This window comes from Microchirus variegatus, assembly GCF_963457635.1.
Source record: "Microchirus variegatus genome assembly, chromosome: 20".
Taxonomy (NCBI): domain Eukaryota; kingdom Metazoa; phylum Chordata; class Actinopteri; order Pleuronectiformes; family Soleidae; genus Microchirus; species Microchirus variegatus.
In genome coordinates this window covers 4,079,240-4,102,049 of record NC_139821.1, presented here as the reverse complement: position 1 = coordinate 4,102,049, position 22,810 = coordinate 4,079,240, and the positions used below count along the sequence as shown (strand labels likewise).

Here is a 22,810-nt window from a genome sequence, read left to right as displayed (position 1 = left end):
TTTTTGTCAAGTTTTGGACCAAAAAAATAGTTTTCCAAAAAAATGTCCGATTTTGGACGACATAGTATAGTATGTCGTTTTTGTCAAATTTTGGACCAAATTTTTTTTCTCCAAAAACGGTCCCATTTTGGAGACATAGTATAGTATGACGTACTACATAGTATAGTATGACGTTTTTGTCAAGTTCTGGACCAAAAAAATGGTTTTCCAAAAAATTGTCCGATTTTGGACGACATAGTATAGTATGTCGTTTTTGTCAAATTTTGGACCAAATTTTTTTTCTCCAAAAACGGTCCCGTTTTGGAGACATAGTATAGTATGACCTACTACATAGTATAGTATGACGTTTTTGTCAAGTTTTGGACCAAAAAAATAGTTTTCCAAAAAAATGTCCGATTTTGGACGACATAGTATAGTATGTCGTTTTTGTCAAATTTTGGACCAAATTTTTTTTCTCCAAAAACGGTCCCATTTTGGAGACATAGTATAGTATGACGTACTACATAGTATAGTATGACGTTTTTGTCAAGTTCTGGACCAAAAAAATGGTTTTCCAAAAAATTGTCCGATTTTGGACGACATAGTATATAGTATGTCGTTTTTGTCAAATTTTGGACCAAATTTTTTTTCTCCAAAAACGGTCCCATTTTGGAGACATAGTATAAAATGACGTACTACATAGTATAGTATGACGTTTTTGTCAAGTTTTGGACCAAAAAAATGGTTTTCCAAAAAATTGTCCGATTTTGGACGACATAGTATAGTATGTCGTTTTTGTCAAATTTTGGACCAAATTTTTTTTCTCCAAAAACGGTCCCATTTTGGAGACATAGTATAGTATGACGTACTACATAGTATAGTATGACGTTTTTGTCAAGTTCTGGACCAAAAAAATGGTTTTCAAAAAAATTGTCCGATTTTGGACGACATAGTATAGTATGTCGTTTTTTGTCAAATTTTGGACCAAATTCTTTTTCTCCAAAAACGGTCCCATTTTGGAGACATAGTATAGTATTTTTCTGGTCCAAAACTAGACAAAAATGACATACTATACTATGTAGTCCAATATATGACAAAAGAGGGCATACTATACTATGACGTCCATCATTTTTTGAAAGATAATTTTTGTTCCAATATTTGACAAAAACGACATACTATACTATGTCGTCCAAACAATTTTGAAAAAATGTTCTGTTCCAAAACTAGTCAGAAATTCCATACTATATTATGTCGTCCGAAACTTGACATTTCTTCAAAAAAAAGCCAAAAAAAAGTGTCCAAAATTTGACAAAAAAGTTGTCGTATAATATGTATGGCTTGTTAACCTTGACAAAGCAATTAAGGAAAAAAACAGCAGCAGCATGACGACATTTTAAGAATTTATTAAACTTCAACTTCAGATGAATAACATTAACATCATAAAATATCAACATAAAAATACTAGTACTAATCAAATTTTCTTTCCGTGTCTGCCAGCAGATCCTCCACAACTAACTGATTCTGTCCAATGTCTTCAAACTGCGTCAACAGTTCTCTCTGGACAGTCAGGATGGTTTTGTATTGGGAAGACGGAACTGGGCCGACGTCTACAGCCCGCAGTGTGATATGTGCGATGTCTTCAGGAGGTGTGGACGTCTTGCTTCTCCTGATGACCGTCTGTTTGATGTGGTCCATGTCAGTCTGAAGTGCCTGGTAACTACGATGATCGACAGTGAACGGAAGTGCCGAGCGGCAGGACCCGCGACAGGCTCGCAGATTCATGTCGACGTCCACCTGGCGAGACGAACAAATGATAAAGTCATTCAAAAACAAAGACCAAACGTTTGAACCACAGAGCCCTGGGGTAAAAAGTAACATTTTCTCAGAACACCAAAACAGGAAATAAAACTGGGAGCCATTCGGCTGAGATGAAAAAGTATTTCTGATAAACAATCATCATGTTAGAAGCTGAAAGTACAATCTTGCATGTCGGGAATACATAGTATGTTGTTTTTTGTCAAATTTTGGACGAAAAAAGTTTTTTTCAAAATATTTTGGACGACAGTATAGTATGTCGTTTTTGTCATATTTTGGACCAAAACATTTTTTTATTTTTTTTTTGGACGACATAGTATAGTATGTCGTTTTTGTCAAATTTTGGACCAAATCATTTTTTTTTTTTTTTTTGGACGACATCGTATAGTATGTCGTTTTTGTCATATTTTGAAGGACATACTATAATACTATAGTATGTCGTTTTTGTCAAATTTTGGACCAAATCATTTTTTTTTTTAATTTTGGACCACATAGTATAGTATGTCGTTTTTGTCATATTTTGGAGGACATACTATAGTATGTCGTTTTTGTCAAATTTTGGACCAAAACATTTTTATTTTTTTATTTTGGACGACATAGTATAGTATGTCGTTTTTGTCAAATTTTGGACCAAAACATTTTTATTTATTTTTTTTGACGACATAGTATAGTATGTCGTTTTTGTCATATTTTCAACCAAGACATTTTTTTCAAAAAAATTTGGACGACAAAGTATATAGTATGTCATTTTTTGTCATATTTTGGACGAAAAAAAATTTATGACGACATAGTTTAGTATGTTGTTTTTTGTTAAATTTGGGACGACATAGTATAGTATGTCGTTTTTGTCATATTTTGGAGGACATAAAATAGTATGTCGTTTTTGTCAAATTTTGGACCAAATCATTTTTTTTTTAAATTTTGGACGACATAGTATAGTATGTCGTTTTTGTCAAATTTTGGAGGACATACTATAGTATGTCGTTTTTGTCAAATTTTGGACCAAATCATTTTTTTTTTTAAATTTTGGACGACGTAGTTTAGTATGTCGTTTTTGTCAAATTTTGGACCAAAACATTTTTATTTTTTAATTTTGGACGACATAGTATAGTATGTCGTTTTTGTCATATTTTGGACAGAAACATTTTTTTCAAAAATTTTGGACGACATAGTATATAGTATGTCATTTTTTGTCATATTTTGGACGAAAAAAATTCAAAAAATTTGTGATGACATAGTTTAGTATGTTGTTTTTTGTTAAATTTGGGACGACAGTATAGTATGTCGTTTTTGTCATATTTTGAAGGACATACTATAATACTATAGTATGTCGTATTTGTCAAATTTTGGACCAAATCATTTTTTTTTTACATTTTGGACGACATAGTATAGTATGTCGTTTTTGTCATATTTTGGAGGACATACTATAGTATGTCGTTTTTGTCAAATTTTGGACCAAAACTTTTTTATTTTTTAATTTTGGACGACATAGTATAGTATGTCGTTTTTGTCATATTTTGGAGGACATACTATAGTATGTCGTTTTTGTCAAATTTTGGACCAAAACATTTTAATTTTTTTATTTTGGACGACATAGTATAGTATGTCGTTTTTGTCAAATTTTGGACCAAAACATTTTTATTTATTTTTTTTGACGACATAGTATAGTATGTCGTTTTTGTCATATTTTCAACCAAGACATTTTTTTCAAAAAATTTTGGACGACATAGTATAGTATGTCGTTTTTGTCATATTTTGGAGGACATACTATAGTATGTCGTTTTTGTCAAATTTTGGACCAAATCATTTTTTTTTTAAAATTTTGGACGACATAGTATAGTATGTCGTTTTTGTCATATTTTGGAGGACATACTATAGTATGTCGTTTTTGTCAAATTTTGGACCAAATCATTTTTTTTTTTAAATTTTGGACGACATAGTATAGTATGTCGTTTTTGTCATATTTTGGACAGAAACATTTTTTTCAAAAAATTTTGGACGACATAGTATATAGTATGTCATTTTTTGTCATATTTTGGACGAAAAAAATTCAAAAAATTTGTGACGACATAGTTTAGTATGTTGTTTTTTGTTAAATTTGGGACGACAGTATAGTATGTCGTTTTTGTCATATTTTGAAGGACATACTATAATACTATAGTATGTCGTTTTTGTCAAATTTTGGACCAAATCATTTTTTTTTTAAATTTTGGACGACATAGTATAGTATGTCGTTTTTGTCAAATTTTGGACCAAAACATTTTTTTTTTTTTTTGGACGACATAGTATAGTATGTCGTTTTTGTCATATTTTCAACCAAAACATTTTTCCAAAAAATTTGGGACGACATAGTATATAGTATGTCATTTTTTGTCATATTTTGGACGGAAAAAAATTAAAAAAATTTGTGACGACATAGTTTAGTATGTTGTTTTTTGTTAAATTTGGGACGACATAGTATAGTATGTCGTTTTTGTCATATTTTGGAGGACATACTATAGTATGTCGTTTTTGTCAAATTTTGGACCAAATCATTTTTTTTTTAAATTTTGGACGACATAGTATAGTATGTCGTTTTTGTCATATTTTGGAGGACATAAAATAGTATGTCGTTTTTGTCAAATTTTGGACCAAATCATTTTTTTTTTAAATTTTGGACGACATAGTATAGTATGTCGTTTTTGTCATATTTTGGAGGACATACTATAGTATGTCGTTTTTGTCAAATTTTGGACCAAATCATTTTTTTTTTTTAATTTTGGACGACGTAGTTTAGTATGTCGTTTTTGTCAAATTTTGGACCAAAACATTTTTATTTTTTAATTTTGGACGACATAGTATAGTATGTCGTTTTTGTCATATTTTGGACAGAAACATTTTTTTCAAAAAATTTTGGACGACATAGTATATAGTATGTCATTTTTTGTCATATTTTGGACGAAAAAAATTCAAAAAATTTGTGACGACATAGTTTAGTATGTTGTTTTTTGTTAAATTTGGGACGACAGTATAGTATGTCGTTTTTGTCATATTTTGAAGGACATACTATAATACTATAGTATGTCGTTTTTGTCAAATTTTGGACCAAATCATTTTTTTTTTAAATTTTGGACGACATAGTATAGTATGTCGTTTTTGTCAAATTTTGGACCAAAACATTTTTATTTTTTTATGTTGGACGACATAGTATAGTATGTCGTTTTTGTCAAATTTTGGACCAAAACATTTTTTTTTTTTTTTTGGACGACATAGTATAGTATGTCGTTTTTGTCATATTTTCAACCAAAACATTTTTCCAAAAAATTTGGGACGACATAGTATATAGTATGTCATTTTTTGTCATATTTTGGACGGAAAAAAATTAAAAAAATTTGTGACGACATAGTTTAGTATGTTGTTTTTTGTTAAATTTGGGACGACATAGTATAGTATGTCGTTTTTGTCATATTTTGGAGGACATACTATAGTATGTCGTTTTTGTCAAATTTTGGACCAAATCATTTTTTTTTTAAATTTTGGACGACATAGTATAGTATGTCGTTTTTGTCATATTTTGGAGGACATAAAATAGTATGTCGTTTTTGTCAAATTTTGGACCAAATCATTTTTTTTTTAAATTTTGGACGACATAGTATAGTATGTCGTTTTTGTCATATTTTGGAGGACATACTATAGTATGTCGTTTTTGTCAAATTTTGGACCAAATCATTTTTTTTTTTTAATTTTGGACGACGTAGTTTAGTATGTCGTTTTTGTCAAATTTTGGACCAAAACATTTTTATTTTTTAATTTTGGACGACATAGTATAGTATGTCGTTTTTGTCATATTTTGGACAGAAACATTTTTTTCAAAAAATTTTGGACGACATAGTATATAGTATGTCATTTTTTGTCATATTTTGGACGAAAAAAATTCAAAAAATTTGTGATGACATAGTTTAGTATGTTGTTTTTTGTTAAATTTGGGACGACATAGTATAGTATGTCGTTTTTGTCATATTTTGAAGGACATACTATAATACTATAGTATGTCGTATTTGTCAAATTTTGGACCAAATCATTTTTTTTTTACATTTTGGACGACATAGTATAGTATGTCGTTTTTGTCATATTTTGGAGGACATACTATAGTATGTCGTTTTTGTCAAATTTTGGACCAAAACATTTTTATTTTTTAATTTTGGACGACATAGTATAGTATGTCGTTTTTGTCATATTTTGGAGGACATACTATAGTATGTCGTTTTTGTCAAATTTTGGACCAAAACATTTTAATTTTTTTATTTTGGACGACATAGTATAGTATGCCGTTTTTGTCAAATTTTGGACCAAAACATTTTTATTTATTTTTTTTGACGACATAGTATAGTATGTCGTTTTTGTCATATTTTCAACCAAGACATTTTTTTCAAAAAATTTTGGACGACATAGTATAGTATGTCGTTTTTGTCATATTTTGGAGGACATACTATAGTATGTCGTTTTTGTCAAATTTTGGACCAAATCATTTTTTTTTTTAATTTTGGACGACATAGTATAGTATGTCGTTTTTGTCATATTTTGGAGGACATACTATAGTATGTCGTTTTTGTCATATTTTGGAGGACATACTATAGTATGTCGTTTTTGTCAAATTTTGGACCAAAACATTTTTATTTTTTAATTTTGGACGACATAGTATAGTATGTCCATTTTGTCATATTTTGGAGGACATACTATAGTATGTCGTTTTTGTCAAATTTTGGACCAAAACATTTTAATTTTTTTATTTTGGACGACATAGTATAGTATGTCGTTTTTGTCAAATTTTGGACCAAAACATTTTTATTTTTTAATTTTGGACGACATAGTATAGTATGTCGTTTTTGTCATATTTTGGACAGAAACATTTTTTTCAAAAAATTTTGGACGACATAGTATATAGTATGTCATTTTTTGTCATATTTTGGACGAAAAAAATTCAAAAAATTTGTGACGACATAGTTTAGTATGTTGTTTTTTGTTAAATTTGGGACGACAGTATAGTATGTCGTTTTTGTCATATTTTGAAGGACATACTATAATACTATAGTATGTCGTTTTTGTCAAATTTTGGACCAAATCATTTTTTTTTTAAATTTTGGACGACATAGTATAGTATGTCGTTTTTGTCATATTTTGGAGGACATACTATAGTATGTCGTTTTTGTCAAATTTTGGACCAAAACATTTTTATTTTTTTATTTTGGACGACATAGTATAGTATGTCGTTTTTGTCAAATTTTGGACCAAAACATTTTTTTTTTTTTTTTGGACGACATAGTATAGTATGTCGTTTTTGTCATATTTTCAACCAAAACATTTTTTTCAAAAACATTTTGGACGACATAGTATATAGTATGTCATTTTTTGTCATATTTTGGACGAAAAAAAATTCAAAAAATTTGTGACGACATAGTTTAGTATGTTGTTTTTTGTTAAATTTGGGACGACATAGTATAGTATGTCGTTTTTGTCATATTTTGGAGGACATACTATAGTATGTCGTTTTTGTCAAATTTTGGACCAAAACATTTTTATTTTTTAATTTTGGACGACATAGTATAGTATGTCGTTTTTGTCATATTTTGGACGAAAAAAATTCAAAAAATTTGTGACGACATAGTTTAGGTTGTTGTTTTTTGTTAAATTTGGGACGACATAGTATAGTATGTCGTTTTTGTCAAATTTTGGACCAAATCATTTTTTTTTTTAATTTTGGACGACATAGTATAGTATGTCGTTTTTGTCATATTTTGGAGGACATACTATAGTATGTCGTTTTTGTCAAATTTTGGACCAAAACATTTTTATTTTTTTATTTTGGACGACATAGTATAGTATGTCGTTTTTGTCAAATTTTGGACCAAAACATTTTTTTCTTTTTTTTTGGACGACATAGTATAGTATGTCGTTTTTGTCATATTTTCAACCAAAACATTTTTTTCAAAAAATTTGGGACGACATAGTATATAGTATGTCATTTTTTGGCATATTTTGGACGAAAAAAAATTCAAAAAATTTGTGACGACATAGTTTAGTATGTTGTTTTTTGTTAAATTTGGGACGACATAGTATAGTATGTCGTTTTTGTCATATTTTGGAGGACATACTATAGTATGTCGTTTTTGTCAAATTTTGGACCAAATCATTTTTTTTTTTAATTTTGGACGACATAGTATAGTATGTCGTTTTTGTCATATTTTGGATGACATAGTATAGTGACAAAACGACATACTATACTGTTGTCCAAAATATGACAACAAATGACATATTATACTATGTCGTCCAAATTTTTTTGAAAAAAAAATGTTTTGGTCCAAAATTAAAAAAAAAAAAACATACTACAATGTCATCAAATGTTTTTTTGAACAAAAATAGTTTGGTCCAAAATTTGACAAAAACGACATACTATACTATGTCGTCCAAAATGTTTTCAAAAAATGTTTTTGGTCTAAGCTCAAAGCTTGATGTCATCTGCGTATAAAGTGATCCTTTCATTGCATCCAGGCCATTTCCTTTACATACAACATAAAACAGTGGACCCTTAAACAGAGCCTTGGGTCACACCACGTCAGCAGGAGTTATTCTCTAAACATTGCCACGTCTCACCTCAGTCCGATACAAGTCCACAAGTTGCTTCTGGACGTTCCTGCGAAGCTCCTCGAGTCGCTGCGACAACGCAGCCGAGCGTTTCCGTACTGACGTGAGATTCCTGGCCAACGCTTGTGCGTCTTCCACAAACGCCAATTCTGCCACTGGAGACGGAGGACAGCGTTAGTCATTATTTTAAACAAACGGCCAAACAAGTCGCCGAATCTCACAGTATCTGTTGACGATGACTCTGCGGTTTGCGTTGTAGACGTGCGTCATCGCCGCCATGGACTTCTCGGCCGCGTCCTCAGACATCCTCGCCGTCTCGCACGCTTTGGACAGTCTCGTCTCCACTTTGTCGCCCACGTGTGAGATCAAACCCTGTAGTCTGCAGCCAGAGGGACATTTAGAAACCTACAAAGACACAAACTGACCTTTAAAAGAAAGCCGTAGTTTTAACTACAGCTACATCTCTTTTACGTTGTTAGGGCAACACTTTGTGTTGTTAGCATGAAGCTAACACAGGCATTTTTAATACGATATTTGGATTTGGTTGTTAGGCGTTGGAGCTGCGTTGTGTTTAGCTCAATAATCTTTCGGAAACCAGAAGCTGGATCGCTTTGTAATTCGCAAAAAAAAAAATTGCTAGCTAGAATAGTGAACTTTTTTCTTGTTTGTTTGTGACTTAAGGGAATGGTGAATATTAGCTCTTAACATCAAAGAATGCATTATGTTATAAATCAAAAATAGAATTTTCAATGTTTTTCGATTGGACACTTTTTGTCGTTAGGGACAAATGTGTGAGGTTTTTATTTTTAGTAGTAGTAATATTATTAGTAGTAGTATTATTATGACTAATAATAATAAAACTTGAAATGTATTAAAGAAAATGATTGAAGTTTGTTTTTTGTAAGAAAAACCGTGTATATATTTGCACTTTAAATGACTCGTTTAAAGTGGAAAAAGATATTAATATATAATGTTTTTACAGCTGTATTGGGAAGGTGATATTTCTACTAGGAACAAATGTGTTGGTTTTTGTTGCCATTTTAGGATAATTTAAGGGACCGAGAGGACAGTTCTGAGATTAAAAACCAAATTTGAGCGATCGTCATTCGATATCTGGCCTGCGCTCAGAGGCGGAGCTTAAGTACAGGTCAACAGCCGGCTGACCGCTCAAAGTCGACGAGGGTCGTTGCGTTTTTGTGTTTGCGTTTCTTACCCAATCATCATCCGAACACAGGGCAAAGTCTGATTTTGCTCGACACAGTTGCTCCCCGTGTCTGTGGCGATGACCCCTCAGGGGCTGTCGGCCATCTTGATTCTGCCGAGTCAGCCTTGTACACACTGCAAGAACAAACAACAACAAAACAAACAAACAACAAAAAAACACATTTGGGTTTGGTTACTCTTTAAGAGCGCTGCCATCCAAAACCAGAGCATTACAAAGATGAAATGTAAACTGTTGATTTATTTATTTACTGTAGTCATTTACCGTTTGGTTACAGTTCCATTTTTGTGAAACATTAAAGGCTTTTGCTTCCGATTGAGTTATTTGTCTTTTCGTCAAAACTAGCTAAAAGTGGCTACATTTGGAAAATCATACTTTTTAGTACCATTGTTTGATTACTATTAATTGACATTAATTAGAGAAACGTAATTAAATGAAGGCACTTCTGAAATAAAATGGAACATTTGACAAACACAAATTACAGATTATAATAAACATGTTAAAGCAGACAGCACAGTTATGCAAGGGAAATAAAATAGTAATTAAATAGTAATTTAATAATATACAGTAAAATCCAGTTAAGTGCCAGTTAAATAATGAAGTTTTATTTGATGTAAAATGTACACAACTCCAAACTCCAAAGATATGAATCACTAAGAAATGATTTTAATAAATTCTGTTACACTTGATAAATATTGATATTTGGTCAAAATGTGCTGTAAAATAATAAAAACTTACATACGTGAAGTTATACTGTGGATTTATTCCCGTTTCCGCTGATGTTTATTGTATTTGACTGCTCATTATCTTTCAACAACCACATTAAAAATGATAAATAAACATCCCAGACACAGAAGCTGAGGTGAACGTTGACTCTTTATTGATCGTGCAGAGTTCAGCGACATTGACATGATCAGATTTGGCAACAGCAGCAAACATCAATCCCGTTGACACACAAGACAAAACACGTGGACGACACTAGGACACTGTTTGACATGGTTTCGAAATCCGTCAATCGTTTACGAATCTTTTCCCTGTGAATGCGATTAAGTTCCCTTAACGTTTCCCTTTGTGCGATTAAAACGTAGCCGGGCGAACGAACATCCTGACAGTTTTCAGGCTGTAGTTGTCTGGTTTGTACGTCGCCCACGTGACCCCGTTCGGAACCTCAAACGGCTTCTTCAGTTCGTACGCGCCTTTGTAATAAAACCCGTTCAGATTGGCCGCCTGGCAGTTGTTGTACCACCAACCGCCACCGTAAACCTGGGCGCAGTTGAACGCCGCCGCGTCGCCGTCATTGTCGAAGGTGCTGAATTTCATTCCATTGTGGGACGGGTAAGTCTGCGGCGCCATCAGAGCGTCGCCGGCGTCCCCGGTGTACGCGGACACATGCAACGGGAACCCCTCCCCCTCCGAACCGACACTGACTGTGTACTCCGCGGTGGCCACGCCCCCTTCCCAATCCTCAAGCTCCACCCTCAGCATGGTCTCACCCTGATTCGTCAACAAGTGGAGGTTCTGGTTGCCGAGCCATAATTCCCCCTTTCCCTGCGCGTCAACCGAGCCGAACCCGCTGCGATATTCGGCCCAGGTGCGGTTAAAGCTCAACGCGCCGCTCTCTCTCTGCTGGACTAGCAACCACCCGCCCATTAGCCCCTCCTGCTGGCAGTAAACCTCCACTACTTCTGTGGTGTCGGCGCCGCCGGGTTTGATCTTAAACAGGCCGTTTGTTTCCCCGCTCAGGTGCTTCTGCTGGGCGTCGACACAATCTGCGAAGAAAGACCGCAGACCGCGAGTTAGCCCATTCATTTCATTTGACTCTAGCTAGCATGTCTGGCAGCATATACACCAGCACTTTCGCGACAAAAGCGGCTAAACACTTAGCCCTCGCGAAGGCGACGCGCAAACATGGCCGAGGTTACGAATGAAGTCACGATTCAATTTTTCAGCGTTTTGAAACCGGCGGATGGAAAAAGAACCAAAGAAACAGAAGCTTCTTCGGTCTTTTGTGTGGCTACATGATGTGCAGTAACGTATTGTGAGCGCCCCCTGCAGTAAGGAACATATTTATGCTTTTGTGTTTCCAGGGGCAATGAAAGATAACCGAAAACCCCCCACCACCACATTCACTCCAGGGGCCCATAAAATCTAATAAACCTATGCCGACCTAGATTTCAAAGGCTTGGCAGGGTTCTCTAGGCAGGGGGCGCTCACAGTCAACCGTGTATCAGCACCTCATACAACCACACTTTATAAAACACACACCCCCCCCCCCCCCAAATCAAAAACATAATTTTTTTTTACGCTGTAGCAACAAACAATGAGAAAACGTTCACGTCCTATTTCTGCTACGGAGGACTTCAGGTCAAGCTAGCTGATGCTACGCCGAGTGCCGCCCTCTTGTGGACATTACATGTTATCCCATGAGTCCATTATTGGGTACCTTTTCCTACATAATCGGCCTGTCGCTGGACACGTGCGCTCTTCACACTCCGGGCGTGGAAATCGGGAAGGTCGTCGTCTGCGTCACCGGTGAGGAACGGGCCGAGGTCCATCCCAACGGATGCAAACGGGTCCCCGAGTCCGCTGTCGGAACCCGTGGTGAGGCTTCCTTTAGATCCACCGACATGGAGGGACTTAGTGGAGACGGACGAGGACGAGGAGGAGGTGTGGGTGAGGGTGGGGAACAAAGTGCTCATGCCTCCTTTGGTAAAGTCAGTCACACTCTTGCACCCGGGACCTCCCCCTATCACCTCCTCCACCTGCTCCACCGGCCCGTCCTTTGTGACAACGATGGTCTTCCTGAGGGTTTTGGTGCAATAGACGGTTGACGTGGTCACGTGGGACGTACTGGGCTGGCCCAAGGAATCAAACCCTCCACCCAAAGAACCGCCGTTGGATCCGCTGAGGTCAGTGATGGATTTACCCGAGGAGGACGAGGAAACAGTGGAGGAGGATGACGACGAGTAGGAAGTACCTGAGTCCTTGGAGACGGTCGCTGGAGATGTTTTAGAACCTTCCTGCTCTAGGACCAACTGCACAGTATTCACCTGAGGAAGAAAACATCGTTTACAGATGGTTCTGTACGAGGTTCACAAACTGGAGAACAAGCCTGAGAACCCGAGGCTCACTCCTAAACACTCAATTCTATGTCTTAAGTCTCGCCAAAATCCATAGACTTTAGGGACAAAGGAACTGCTGGTCTACTGCTGCCTCGTGTGGTCACTTTGTGTCACTGAAGTTAAAGTGAATGATGGATTTCAAACCCGGAAGTAACAAAATAAGACATTTGAACGTAGGAGTTGTTGATCCACTGCAGCCTCCATCACTGTGTGCTGTGATGCTAAAGTCAATGATTTTCTCTATGGACTTTGGTGTGGGAGAGTGAGCAGTTTACGAGTGAGATGTTTTTTAAACATTTTTTTGCAAACTTCTGCAAAAACTATTTTTTTTCCTACCCTCCCCCCAAACTACGTTTTTAAATAAATTCTTACTTTTCTGTGATTCATATCGTGCCCAATAACAAAACAACAACAACATCACAACGTTACCCCGGGGAACAAGTCTTCAGTCTGCTGCGCCGCTGCCGTGGAACCGGGACCGGACTTGTAGATGGTGTCCGACGTAGCGTCCTTCAGCTGCCGGCTCGTCATCACGTGCAGCGTCTTCACAGACTCCACGCTCTGACTGGATTGAGACTCCAGCTGGTCGATCTGTAAAGGTGGACGCGAACGGCAGGTGGATGTAAAAGAACAGCAAAATAAAAACATCACAAATAAAACGGTTTAATAAAAAGGTCTTTAACTGATCTACAGTTGGAAAATGTTAGCTTCGACTCTTGTGTCAGACATCGCGCTCGTGACTCTTCAGCGACGACACTCCAATCAGTGGGATTTGGAATTATGGGTAGATTTTGGAATTATGGGTAGATTTTGGAACTACAAGTACGTTTTGGAAATCAAAGTAGATTTTTTAACTATAAGTAGATTTTGGAATTCTAAGTAGATCTTGGATCTCTAAGTACATTTTGGAACTACAAGGACATTTTGGAACTACAAGGACATTTTGGAATTCTAAGTAGATTTTGGAATTTTAAGTAGATTTAGGAATTCTAAGTAGATCTTGAAATTCTAAGTAGATTTTGGAACTACAAGTAGATCTTGGAATTCTAAGTAGATTTAGGAATTCTAAGTAGATCTTGGAATTCTAAGTAGATTTTGGAACTACAAGTAGATCTTGGAATTCTAAGTAGATCTTGGAATTCTAAGTAGATCTTGGAATTCTAAGTAGATCTTGAAACTCTAAGTAGATTTTGGAACTACAAGTACATTTTGGAACTACAAGGACATTTTGGAACTACAAGTACATTTTGGAACTACAAGGACATTTTAAAACTACAATTACATTTTGGAATTCTAAGTAGATCTTGGAATTCTAAGTAGATTTAGGAATTCTAAGTAGATCTTGGAATTCTAAGTAGATTTAGGAATTCTAAGTAGATCCTGGAATTCTAAGTAGATCTTGGAATTCTAAGTCGATCTTGGAATTCTAAGTAGATTTAGGAATTCTAAGTAGATCTTGGTAATAGGTAGTAGGTAATATAAGTAGGATACAAGTAAATAAGTAGGATTTTAAAGTCTTTTTAACTGATCAGTTGGACATTGTTCACTTTGATTCTTGTGTCAGACGTTGCGCTCATGACTCTTCAGCGACGACACTCTCTGACCAATCGGTGGCCGGCATTCTGTCTACGTCAGTATCAGCTCTAATTAAAACGTCCTACGTCTAAGTGGGATATTATGACCGCCGAAAACACGGTGGAGCGGAGTCCTCACCTGTTTGTCCAGAGTCACGTAACTGTCCATGTCCACTTCGTAATCAGTGCTGCTGCTGCAGGAGCCTTTGCAGGCACGGATCTTGATGTCGATGTCCACCTGGAGGACAAAGACGTTAGCAATAGACGATGTTAGCATGCTAACAGAAGCTAAAAAATTAGCCACCAAAAACAGCCTGAACAGCCATTGTAATCGTGTCTCCGTACCTCGAGCCTCTGCATCTCGACGACTTGGTCTTTGACGCGATCTTTCATGGCTGCGAGCGTCCTCAGCTGTCGGTCAATTTTGATTTTCATGTCGGTGATTCTCTGACGCAGATTCTGGGCCAGGCCGTAGTAGTTGTTGTCATTGTCTGGTCAAAGAACAAACAATTGTTATGCTATGCTACTCAAAACAATAAATTAATGAAAAGTTTTGTCAAGTTTTTTTTTGTTGTTTTTTCAAAAACAGTACAAATTGACAATTTACAGGCTATTGATATAGTATTTATTTTAGGGTTAAATCAGCCATAAAAGAGTTAATAAAAAACAAGAAAAAGTGACGAAATTGTGACAAAAAAAAATTCTCAAATTGGTTTTTTCATATTAAATCGCGAAGAAAAAAATCGTTTTTTTTTTAACTAAATTGAATTTATTTGTTTTTTCAATTCCGTACAAATTGACAATTTACAGGTTATTGATATAGTATTTATTTTAGGGTTAAATCAGCCATAAAACAGTTAATAATAGGATGAAAAAGTGAAGACATTGTGACAAAAAAAAATTCTCAAATTGGTTTTTATATTAAATCGAAAAATTTATTTTTTGTTTGTTTGTTTTTTTTAACTAAATTGAATTTGTTGTTCAAAATCCATACAAATTGACAATTTACAGGCTATTGATATAGTATTTTCTTTAAGGGTTAAATCAGCCATAAAATAGTTCATTTAAAAAATCTAATAAAAATGTAAAAATAATAATGTAAATATTTAGTTCAGGACATAAGTGTCTGATATTATATAAAAAAAAATTTATATAAAATATTATTATTTTTTTATGTTTTTGCTTGTTTTTTTTTTATTATTTTTGTACAAACTGATGAAAATTATTTTAGATCAAAATCAGTCAAAATATTACAAAAAAAAAAAAAAAAAAAAACAGGAAAAAAAATCACTCAAAGATGATGCAGAAAATATTTAGCACATATAAATGTAAAATTGCTTGTGTTTCATGTGTTGTTTTAAACCTCACTGACCGGCGTCGATGAGGAGTTTGTCCTTCAGGTAGTCGTGGGTCTGTTTGGAAACCTGGTCCGTGGACCGGTGCCGGACTTTGTTCTGGTCCAGGATGTTGCGGATCTTCTCGATCCTCTTCACGAGACCGTGGTCATTTTTGTCCATCAGTCCCTGGATCCTGCAGCCTGAGGGACACTTGGGGCCCTGATGGACAAAGAGAGGTAATCTTTAAATTGAACGCATCTGGTTAGAAGAGTCAAATATTACCGTCGACCGACTGGTATTTTTAAACGCGTTTAGAGTTAAAATGCGACGTGTTTTTTTTTTTTTACCCAGTCGTCGTCCGTGCAGAACGGCCACTCCTTCACAGCGGCACATTTCTCTGACCTGGTGGCCTGTTGAACTGGACGAGATCCTCTGGGGTCAAACTACAGAAAGAGAGACAGAGAGATGTTGATAAGTACACGTTTTACTTTGAAGCGCTGCGGGAAAAGCGAGGAATATGCTAAAATTAAACGTTAAAATGGTACAACTTGTCAACTATATACAAAAAAAATTATTAAAAAGGTCAAAATTAACACTTTTCTTTAACATGTAAAGACATAAAATGCATATTTTTTTTACTTGACATGACAAAAAAAATAGATACCAAAATCATTCCATTCTCTTTTAAATATGCAACAAATTGTATTGTTGTACGAGAATTCAAATATGGAGGAAATATTCATTTCTGGATTATACAAATGTAAAAATAATGTTGTTTTTGTTTGTTTTTTATAAACAAATTTTTTTCCCCCAATTCTTCTCAAAAACATTCCATTCTTTGTTTAATCGTTTAAATGTGTGATAACTTGTGGTGAACGAGAACTCAAAAATATGGGGAAAATATTACTTTATGGATTAGATGAACGCAAACTTTAATACCTTAATGAAATTTAGTACTATTTATATCGACTTAGCTAAAGAACTATTCTTTGTTACAAACTTAAATAAAAAAAGGTTTAACTGTAAAAAAAAAAAAAAAAGTTGATTTTTTTTATAAAACTATAATTTATGCGGTTTTATTTTTCATACTCAACGATTAACTCAAAATACAACATCCATAGCAAAACTTTGATTATAATGTTATAATATTATATAAAAAAGACAAATCTTGTTCAAATGAATTGAAAGAAATGTCTGATTTTAATCCCTTAAATATTATATATATTCATTTCGGGGTTTATACAAATGTAAAATTGTTTTCTTTAACACAATTGTGCAAATTGATCATTTTCAGGCTCAGGGGGAGAAACTACGTTATAAAATAATGAATATAAATGAAACTCACTTCCGCCGCTTCTGCCCGGAAGATCAAACCCAGACACGCGAGCACAAAGAGTCGCTTCATCGTTGTTTTCCTGTGGTTGCTCGTCCGCCCGCTCGCCGCGAATGTTTCTGCGATCGTCGCCGTCCGCTCATTTGAAGCCTCCGTGGTCCGTCCGAGAGAGCGATGACTCGGCAGAACGGGGTCAAATCACGGTTGAGCAACTCGTGTTTGTTGTACTTTGTCGTGATAACGCAAACCCACGCTGAAGACAAACACTTCAGATCAATCCCCCCTTTTTTTTCCTCCTCGTTTTACTGGAATTTTGTGTTTTCCCGGAGTAAACAGTGCAGACACGGGAACGCGAGTCATCGCCGACGCAAACATGAATCACCGCTGATTCGTTTTGAACCAAATTTTCCAAACGGTCGATTACCGCACATCGACCAAGAAAAAAAGACCTGAACTGTCCCTTTAACAAAATGTGAGTAGTGTGGGAGTTTTGAAATGTAAACAAACGCACAACGCTGGCAAAGTCCTGTCCGCTCCGCACGACCCGCTGCGTTTCTTAGTTTTGTTTTGGTGTCTGTGGAGACACAGAGTGGCGACAGAGGCGAGGCGGAGGCAAAACGGCTACGCTAGTAAAGTGAGACGGTGGCAAACTTTGGGCTGAGGTTTTAGTCGCAGTTTTCTGAAAAATTAGTGAGCGGAAACAAGACACCGAGATACGATCAGGGTACGACATTATCGTGATATTTAAGTCTTGATACGCTAACATTATCGCAATATTTAAGTCACGATACGATATTAGCACAATATTTGCGTGAGAATGCGATATTATCGCAATATTTATGTCACGATACGGCATTATCCGGATATTTAAGCCAGGCTACGATGAAAAAGCTATGCAAAAAAAACATTTTGTTTCTCAAAAGCGATGCATCACTACACAAAAATATTGCAATATTTTAACTGTATCGATTTTTTCCACCCACTGCTAGCAAAAAAGAATGCTGACTCGGCAACAAACGTTCCGACATTTTCCTGACGATAAAATCACAGCTCAGCTCCAATACGTCGGACGTTTGCGAACGCTGAAAACATGGCTGAGAAAAAAAATAAAGGCTCACTAAGGGAATTCTGCGATGGCCAATTTTCTCGCTCTACAACTCTTGCGTTAAGTGAATCCCGATGTTTCGCTCGAGTCCAAATAACACGTCACTTGATCCGAGCCATTTTCTCGCGATTTAACCATGGAGGTAGTTAGCTTAGCATTAGCCCTCGGAGAGAACGCCTTCGCGTTGTTGCGCGAAAGCCCGGAGGACCGCCTCCTTCCGCTCGTGTGTGAGTCGGTGGCTCTTGAGCGGCTGCAGGAGCCTGAAGCTCCGCCCACAGTCCTCACATTTAAAGGGCTTCTCGCCCGTGTGGATGCGGATGTGCTTGCCGAGGTTAGCCTTGTCCCTGAATTGCTTCCCGCAGTCTTTACAGCTGAAGGGTTTCTGCCCGGAGTGGATCAGCCGATGCGTCCTCAGGGTCACGGCCTGCGCGAAGCACTTGCCGCACTCGGCGCAGCGGTGAGGTTTCTCCGCCGTCTCCCTGCACTCGTGGTCGCCGAGCTCCGCCGCGTCGGCAAACTCCCGCCCGCACAGGGAGCAGCGTGGCGGTCTCTCCCTGTGAGTGGACCGGTGCTTCTTCAGCCCGGAGACTCTGTTGAAGCCTTTCCCGCACGACTCGCACGCAAACGGCTTCTCGTCCGCGTGGCTGAGCTCGTGGTCGGTCAGGTGCTGCCGGAGGCGGAACTTCCCGTCGCAGCGGGAGCAGCCGAACGGCTTGTCCCCCGTGTGAATCGTCTGGTGCTTCCGCAGGTTGCCGCGGTCGCTGAAGGCCTGGCCGCACACCGCGCAAACAAAGGGTTTCTCCCCCGTGTGAACGTGCCGGTGCGCCGCCAGCGACGCCGCGCTCCCGAACGCTTTGGGGCACAGCGCGCACCGCAGCGGTTTCTCCTGCAGGTGGAGCCGCTCGTGCTGCTTCAGCTTGGACGGCAGCTTGAAGCCTTTGCCGCAGTGGCCGCAGCGGTGCGGTTTCTCCTCAGAGTGGCTGAGCATGTGTTTCTTCAGGTCGCCTCGCCTGGCGCAGGTTTTGCTGCACAGGTTACACGCAAAGGTTTTCTCGCCGCTGTGGACGAGCCGGTGCTGCTTCAGACTTCCCTCCCGACCGAAGCACCTGCCGCACACGTCGCAGCGGAAGGATTTCTCCCCTGTGTGGATGAGCAGGTGCTGCCTCAGCGTGTGCACGGAGAAGAAGCCCTTGCCACACTCTGCGCAGGCGTGAGTCCTTTCACGCGACGCCTCGTCTTCGCCGCCGCTCTTCTCTTTGAAAACTCGCTTGCGTAGCTTCGCGCGCCCTTCGGTAGTCGGGGACGGCGCCCCCTGCTGAGGCCGCACGGACGCCGCTGCTCGACTCGCGCCGCAGTGGCGCAGCTGGTGTGCGATGACGTCGCCCCTCTTTGCGAATGTTTTCCCGCAATGTTCGCACTGGCGAAGAGCTTAAAAAGAGAGGAAAGACAGAAAGAAGTGAATTTAAACATGTTTTACTGCAAATGTGCCCTAAAACACTAAAATGTCAGGAAACATGTATTTCCTATATCTGGATGTAGACTGAATTGATTTATGTCGATAATTAACTCCTATCGCGAGAATGACGCCCCCAGTTTTACCTTCACATCCAGCGCCTCGTCGCTCTGGCGTGTTGACGATGTCGTCGATTCCCTGACCACGTTCTGAGCGAGCGTCCTCGCCACTTCCTGCTTCCTCCGAATCGCCGCTCTGTGCTCCCGACTCGACGACGAGCCACAGCCCAACTCCGTCCGGTTCGCCATCGTCGTCGACCTCTTCTTTCAACACCACCAGCGTCTCACCAGCCCCCGAGAGGAGACGACGACGACGACGACGACAATGGCCTCCCTCCGCGGACGTGTCGCCCGTCTCCACCGTCTCGATGTCCTCTGCGCTCGAGTGACTCGCGCCGTTCGGTCGCAGCTGCTCACCGTCCGTCTCTCTTGGGTCGTGAGTGTCCATGGCGTCCACCAGGGAAACCGACTGCCGCCTGGAGCCTGGTGGTGACGAACCGCAGAGGGACGCCATCATGTCCAGTCATGGAATCGAAGGACAACGGACCTGGAAGATATGACATTTGAAGTATAAATAGCAGGAAGTAATAGTTAGTGTTGACTGAGATGATGGAGACACACAGGCTAACAACACAAGGACATAAACATCTAACCCCTTAGCAAAAGGTTCACCTCATAACACCCGTCTACAATGTCTTAAGAACACGTCCACATGTCACTGTTTGACAGACTTTTCCATCAGGAAACTGAAGTTTGTAAACCACTCACTCTCCCACACCAAAGTCCATAGAGAAAATCACTGATTTCAGCTCACAAGACACAGGAGCTGCTGATCTACTGCTGCCTCGTGTGGTCATTTTGTGTCACTGGGGTAAATCCGAACAAAGTTTTTTATAGCCGAATTGACAAAATAAGACATTTTAACTTAGTGATGGAGGCAGCAGTGGATCAACAACTCCTGTTTGCGGTGATGTTAAAATCACTGATTTTCTCTATGGGGTTTGGTGTGAGAAAGTGAGTGGTTTCCTTCAGTTTCCGGTTGGAAAAGTCTGCCTCACAGTGATATAAAGATGTTAAAACATGTCTGTATTTCCGTGAAAATAAACTTTCTCTTTGTATTATTTGTTTATGTAGCTCTTATTCTTTTAAAATCCCCCTCAGGAAAATAAAACGAGCTCAAATGAACGTTTCTCACCAAACAGTCACATTTCCGGGTTAAACTACAGCAAACGTCGAGTCCCAGCAGAGATAAAGTCCCGTCTGTTCAGTTTAATCCTTCTCTTTTCGAGTTCTGCGGGTCGTTTTCCGTGTTTTCGCGTTGTTTAGTCTTAAAAACGTGTCTCAGAAAAGACAACTCGCTGCTCAAATGACCGCCGACATCTTTGTCGCTCCTCTTCCGGGTCGGATTGATGACGGAAGAGGTTTTCAACCAATGGGAAGACGAAAGAGGCGGGGCGTTGTATGAACGATCAATAAGAGTGACTTTAGTTTTTTTTTAGTTCTGTTTTTCCCAATGAATGAGAATTAATTACATGATATAATTAATAAAATAAAAACACTCCAGTCTTAGTCTATGAAAACCAAATTATTATTATTATTATTATTATTATTATTATTTTAAGTAGTAAATACTAACAAAATCGTACTTGAGGACAGTTTATAATTGTTTTTTATATAACATTACATTTTAAAATGATAATAAATCGCATTTTTTATCGCATATTTGTTTAAAAACAGAGCCATATTGAAGTCACTGATGTGCAGTGTGTATCTCTGTCCTGTGTGCGAGTGTGATTTCCTTGATCACCACTAGGTGGAAGCACAGTATAAAGGTTGTGTGTCCTCTGTTGAACGTTCCCCTTCCAGTAGCATTCTCTATCTATCTATCTATCTATCTATCTATCTATCTATCTATCTATCTATCTATCTATCTATCTATCTATCTATCTATCTATCTATCTATCTATCTATCTATCTATCTATAGATAGATAATTGGCTTCTAATGCATTTTTAATGTTCAAACCACAGTCAGTGTGTGTGTGTGTGTGTTTTCATGACATATTTACATGTCATTATCTATTCCATACTCACACCACATTTTGCTTTTCTATTTTCTATGAGATAAGGAATTATGTGCATATGTACATAATCTTAATTCAGATTATTATATTATATATATATATATATATATTATATTATATATGTTCATGTATTTATCTCACAGGAAACGGAGGTTTTTAACACCTGCACCAAACCCCATAGAGAAAATCAGTGATTTTAGCTCACTGGGACACAGGAGCTGCTGGTCTACTGCTGCCTCGTGTGGTCACTTTGTGTCACTGAGGTCAATCCGAACAAAGTTTTATATAAGCCGAATTGACAAAATAAGACATTTGAACTTAGTGATGGAGGCAGCAGTGGATCAACAACTCCTGTGTGCTTTTTTTGTTATTATTATTACAGTCACTCACATCGGTCGGCGTTGATGTGTAACCTACACTGCAAATACATCTTTTGCAAAAGTTTGATGTGCATTAAGGCGTGAAGAGAGTGTCAGAGTGAGAGTAAAAGACCCATAAATCATCTCCATTCATTATTTTTTTTCTCCGTGGTCACTGTGAAGAGGAATGAGAATAAATCACTGACAACAAATGACTGTGTGTGTGTGTGTGTGTGTGTGTGTGTGTGTGTGTGTGTGTGTGTGTGTGTGTGTGTGTGTGTGTGTGTGTGTGTGTGTGTGTGTGTGTGTGTGTGTGTGTGTGTGTGTGTTCCTCATTATTTTCACATACATATTGTCTCTTCCATATATTTCACACTTGGCCGACTCTGCCCGCGTTGGTGATGTAAAACGGTTTTGCTCTCAGTTAATTTAAAGGGACATTAAAAAAAAACATGCACTGCATAATAATAATAATAATAATAATAGATTCACTCTCAAACCTCACAAAGACGCGTTTGTCGAGTCGGCGTCCATCCCATAAAACACGACTCACATAAACCTGTGCAGGAAAATACACGTGAATCATTTTATTTATGTGTAAATAATTAAGTTTCTCATTTCCTGGACTGGGGTTTTAGCTTAAATGTGCTAATTTTCAACATAAATGTCCAGAAATGGAAACAGAAAAGTTCTTCTTCTAATCGACAAAATCCACAATTTTAAAAAAATGTCAATTTTTCACTATATTT

At 37.7% G+C, this 22,810-nt stretch overlaps 1 protein-coding gene across 1 annotated transcript; it reads right to left on the bottom strand.

The window, feature by feature from the left end:
• Nucleotides 1-1,446: 1,446 nt before the first annotated feature.
• LOC310941562 (fibrinogen alpha chain-like) lies at nt 1,447-17,075 on the bottom strand (the record flags this gene model as incomplete). Its single annotated transcript, XM_083906749.1, has 12 exons — nt 1,447-1,773; nt 8,425-8,570; nt 8,637-8,820; nt 9,629-9,753; nt 10,717-11,406; nt 12,081-12,687; nt 13,189-13,350; nt 14,473-14,571; nt 14,679-14,824; nt 15,706-15,889; nt 16,018-16,113; nt 17,016-17,075. The coding sequence occupies 12 exons, from the start codon at nt 17,073-17,075 to the stop codon at nt 1,447-1,449; spliced, it is 2,826 nt and encodes a 941-aa protein (XP_083762875.1).
• Nucleotides 17,076-22,810: the final 5,735 nt, after the last annotated feature.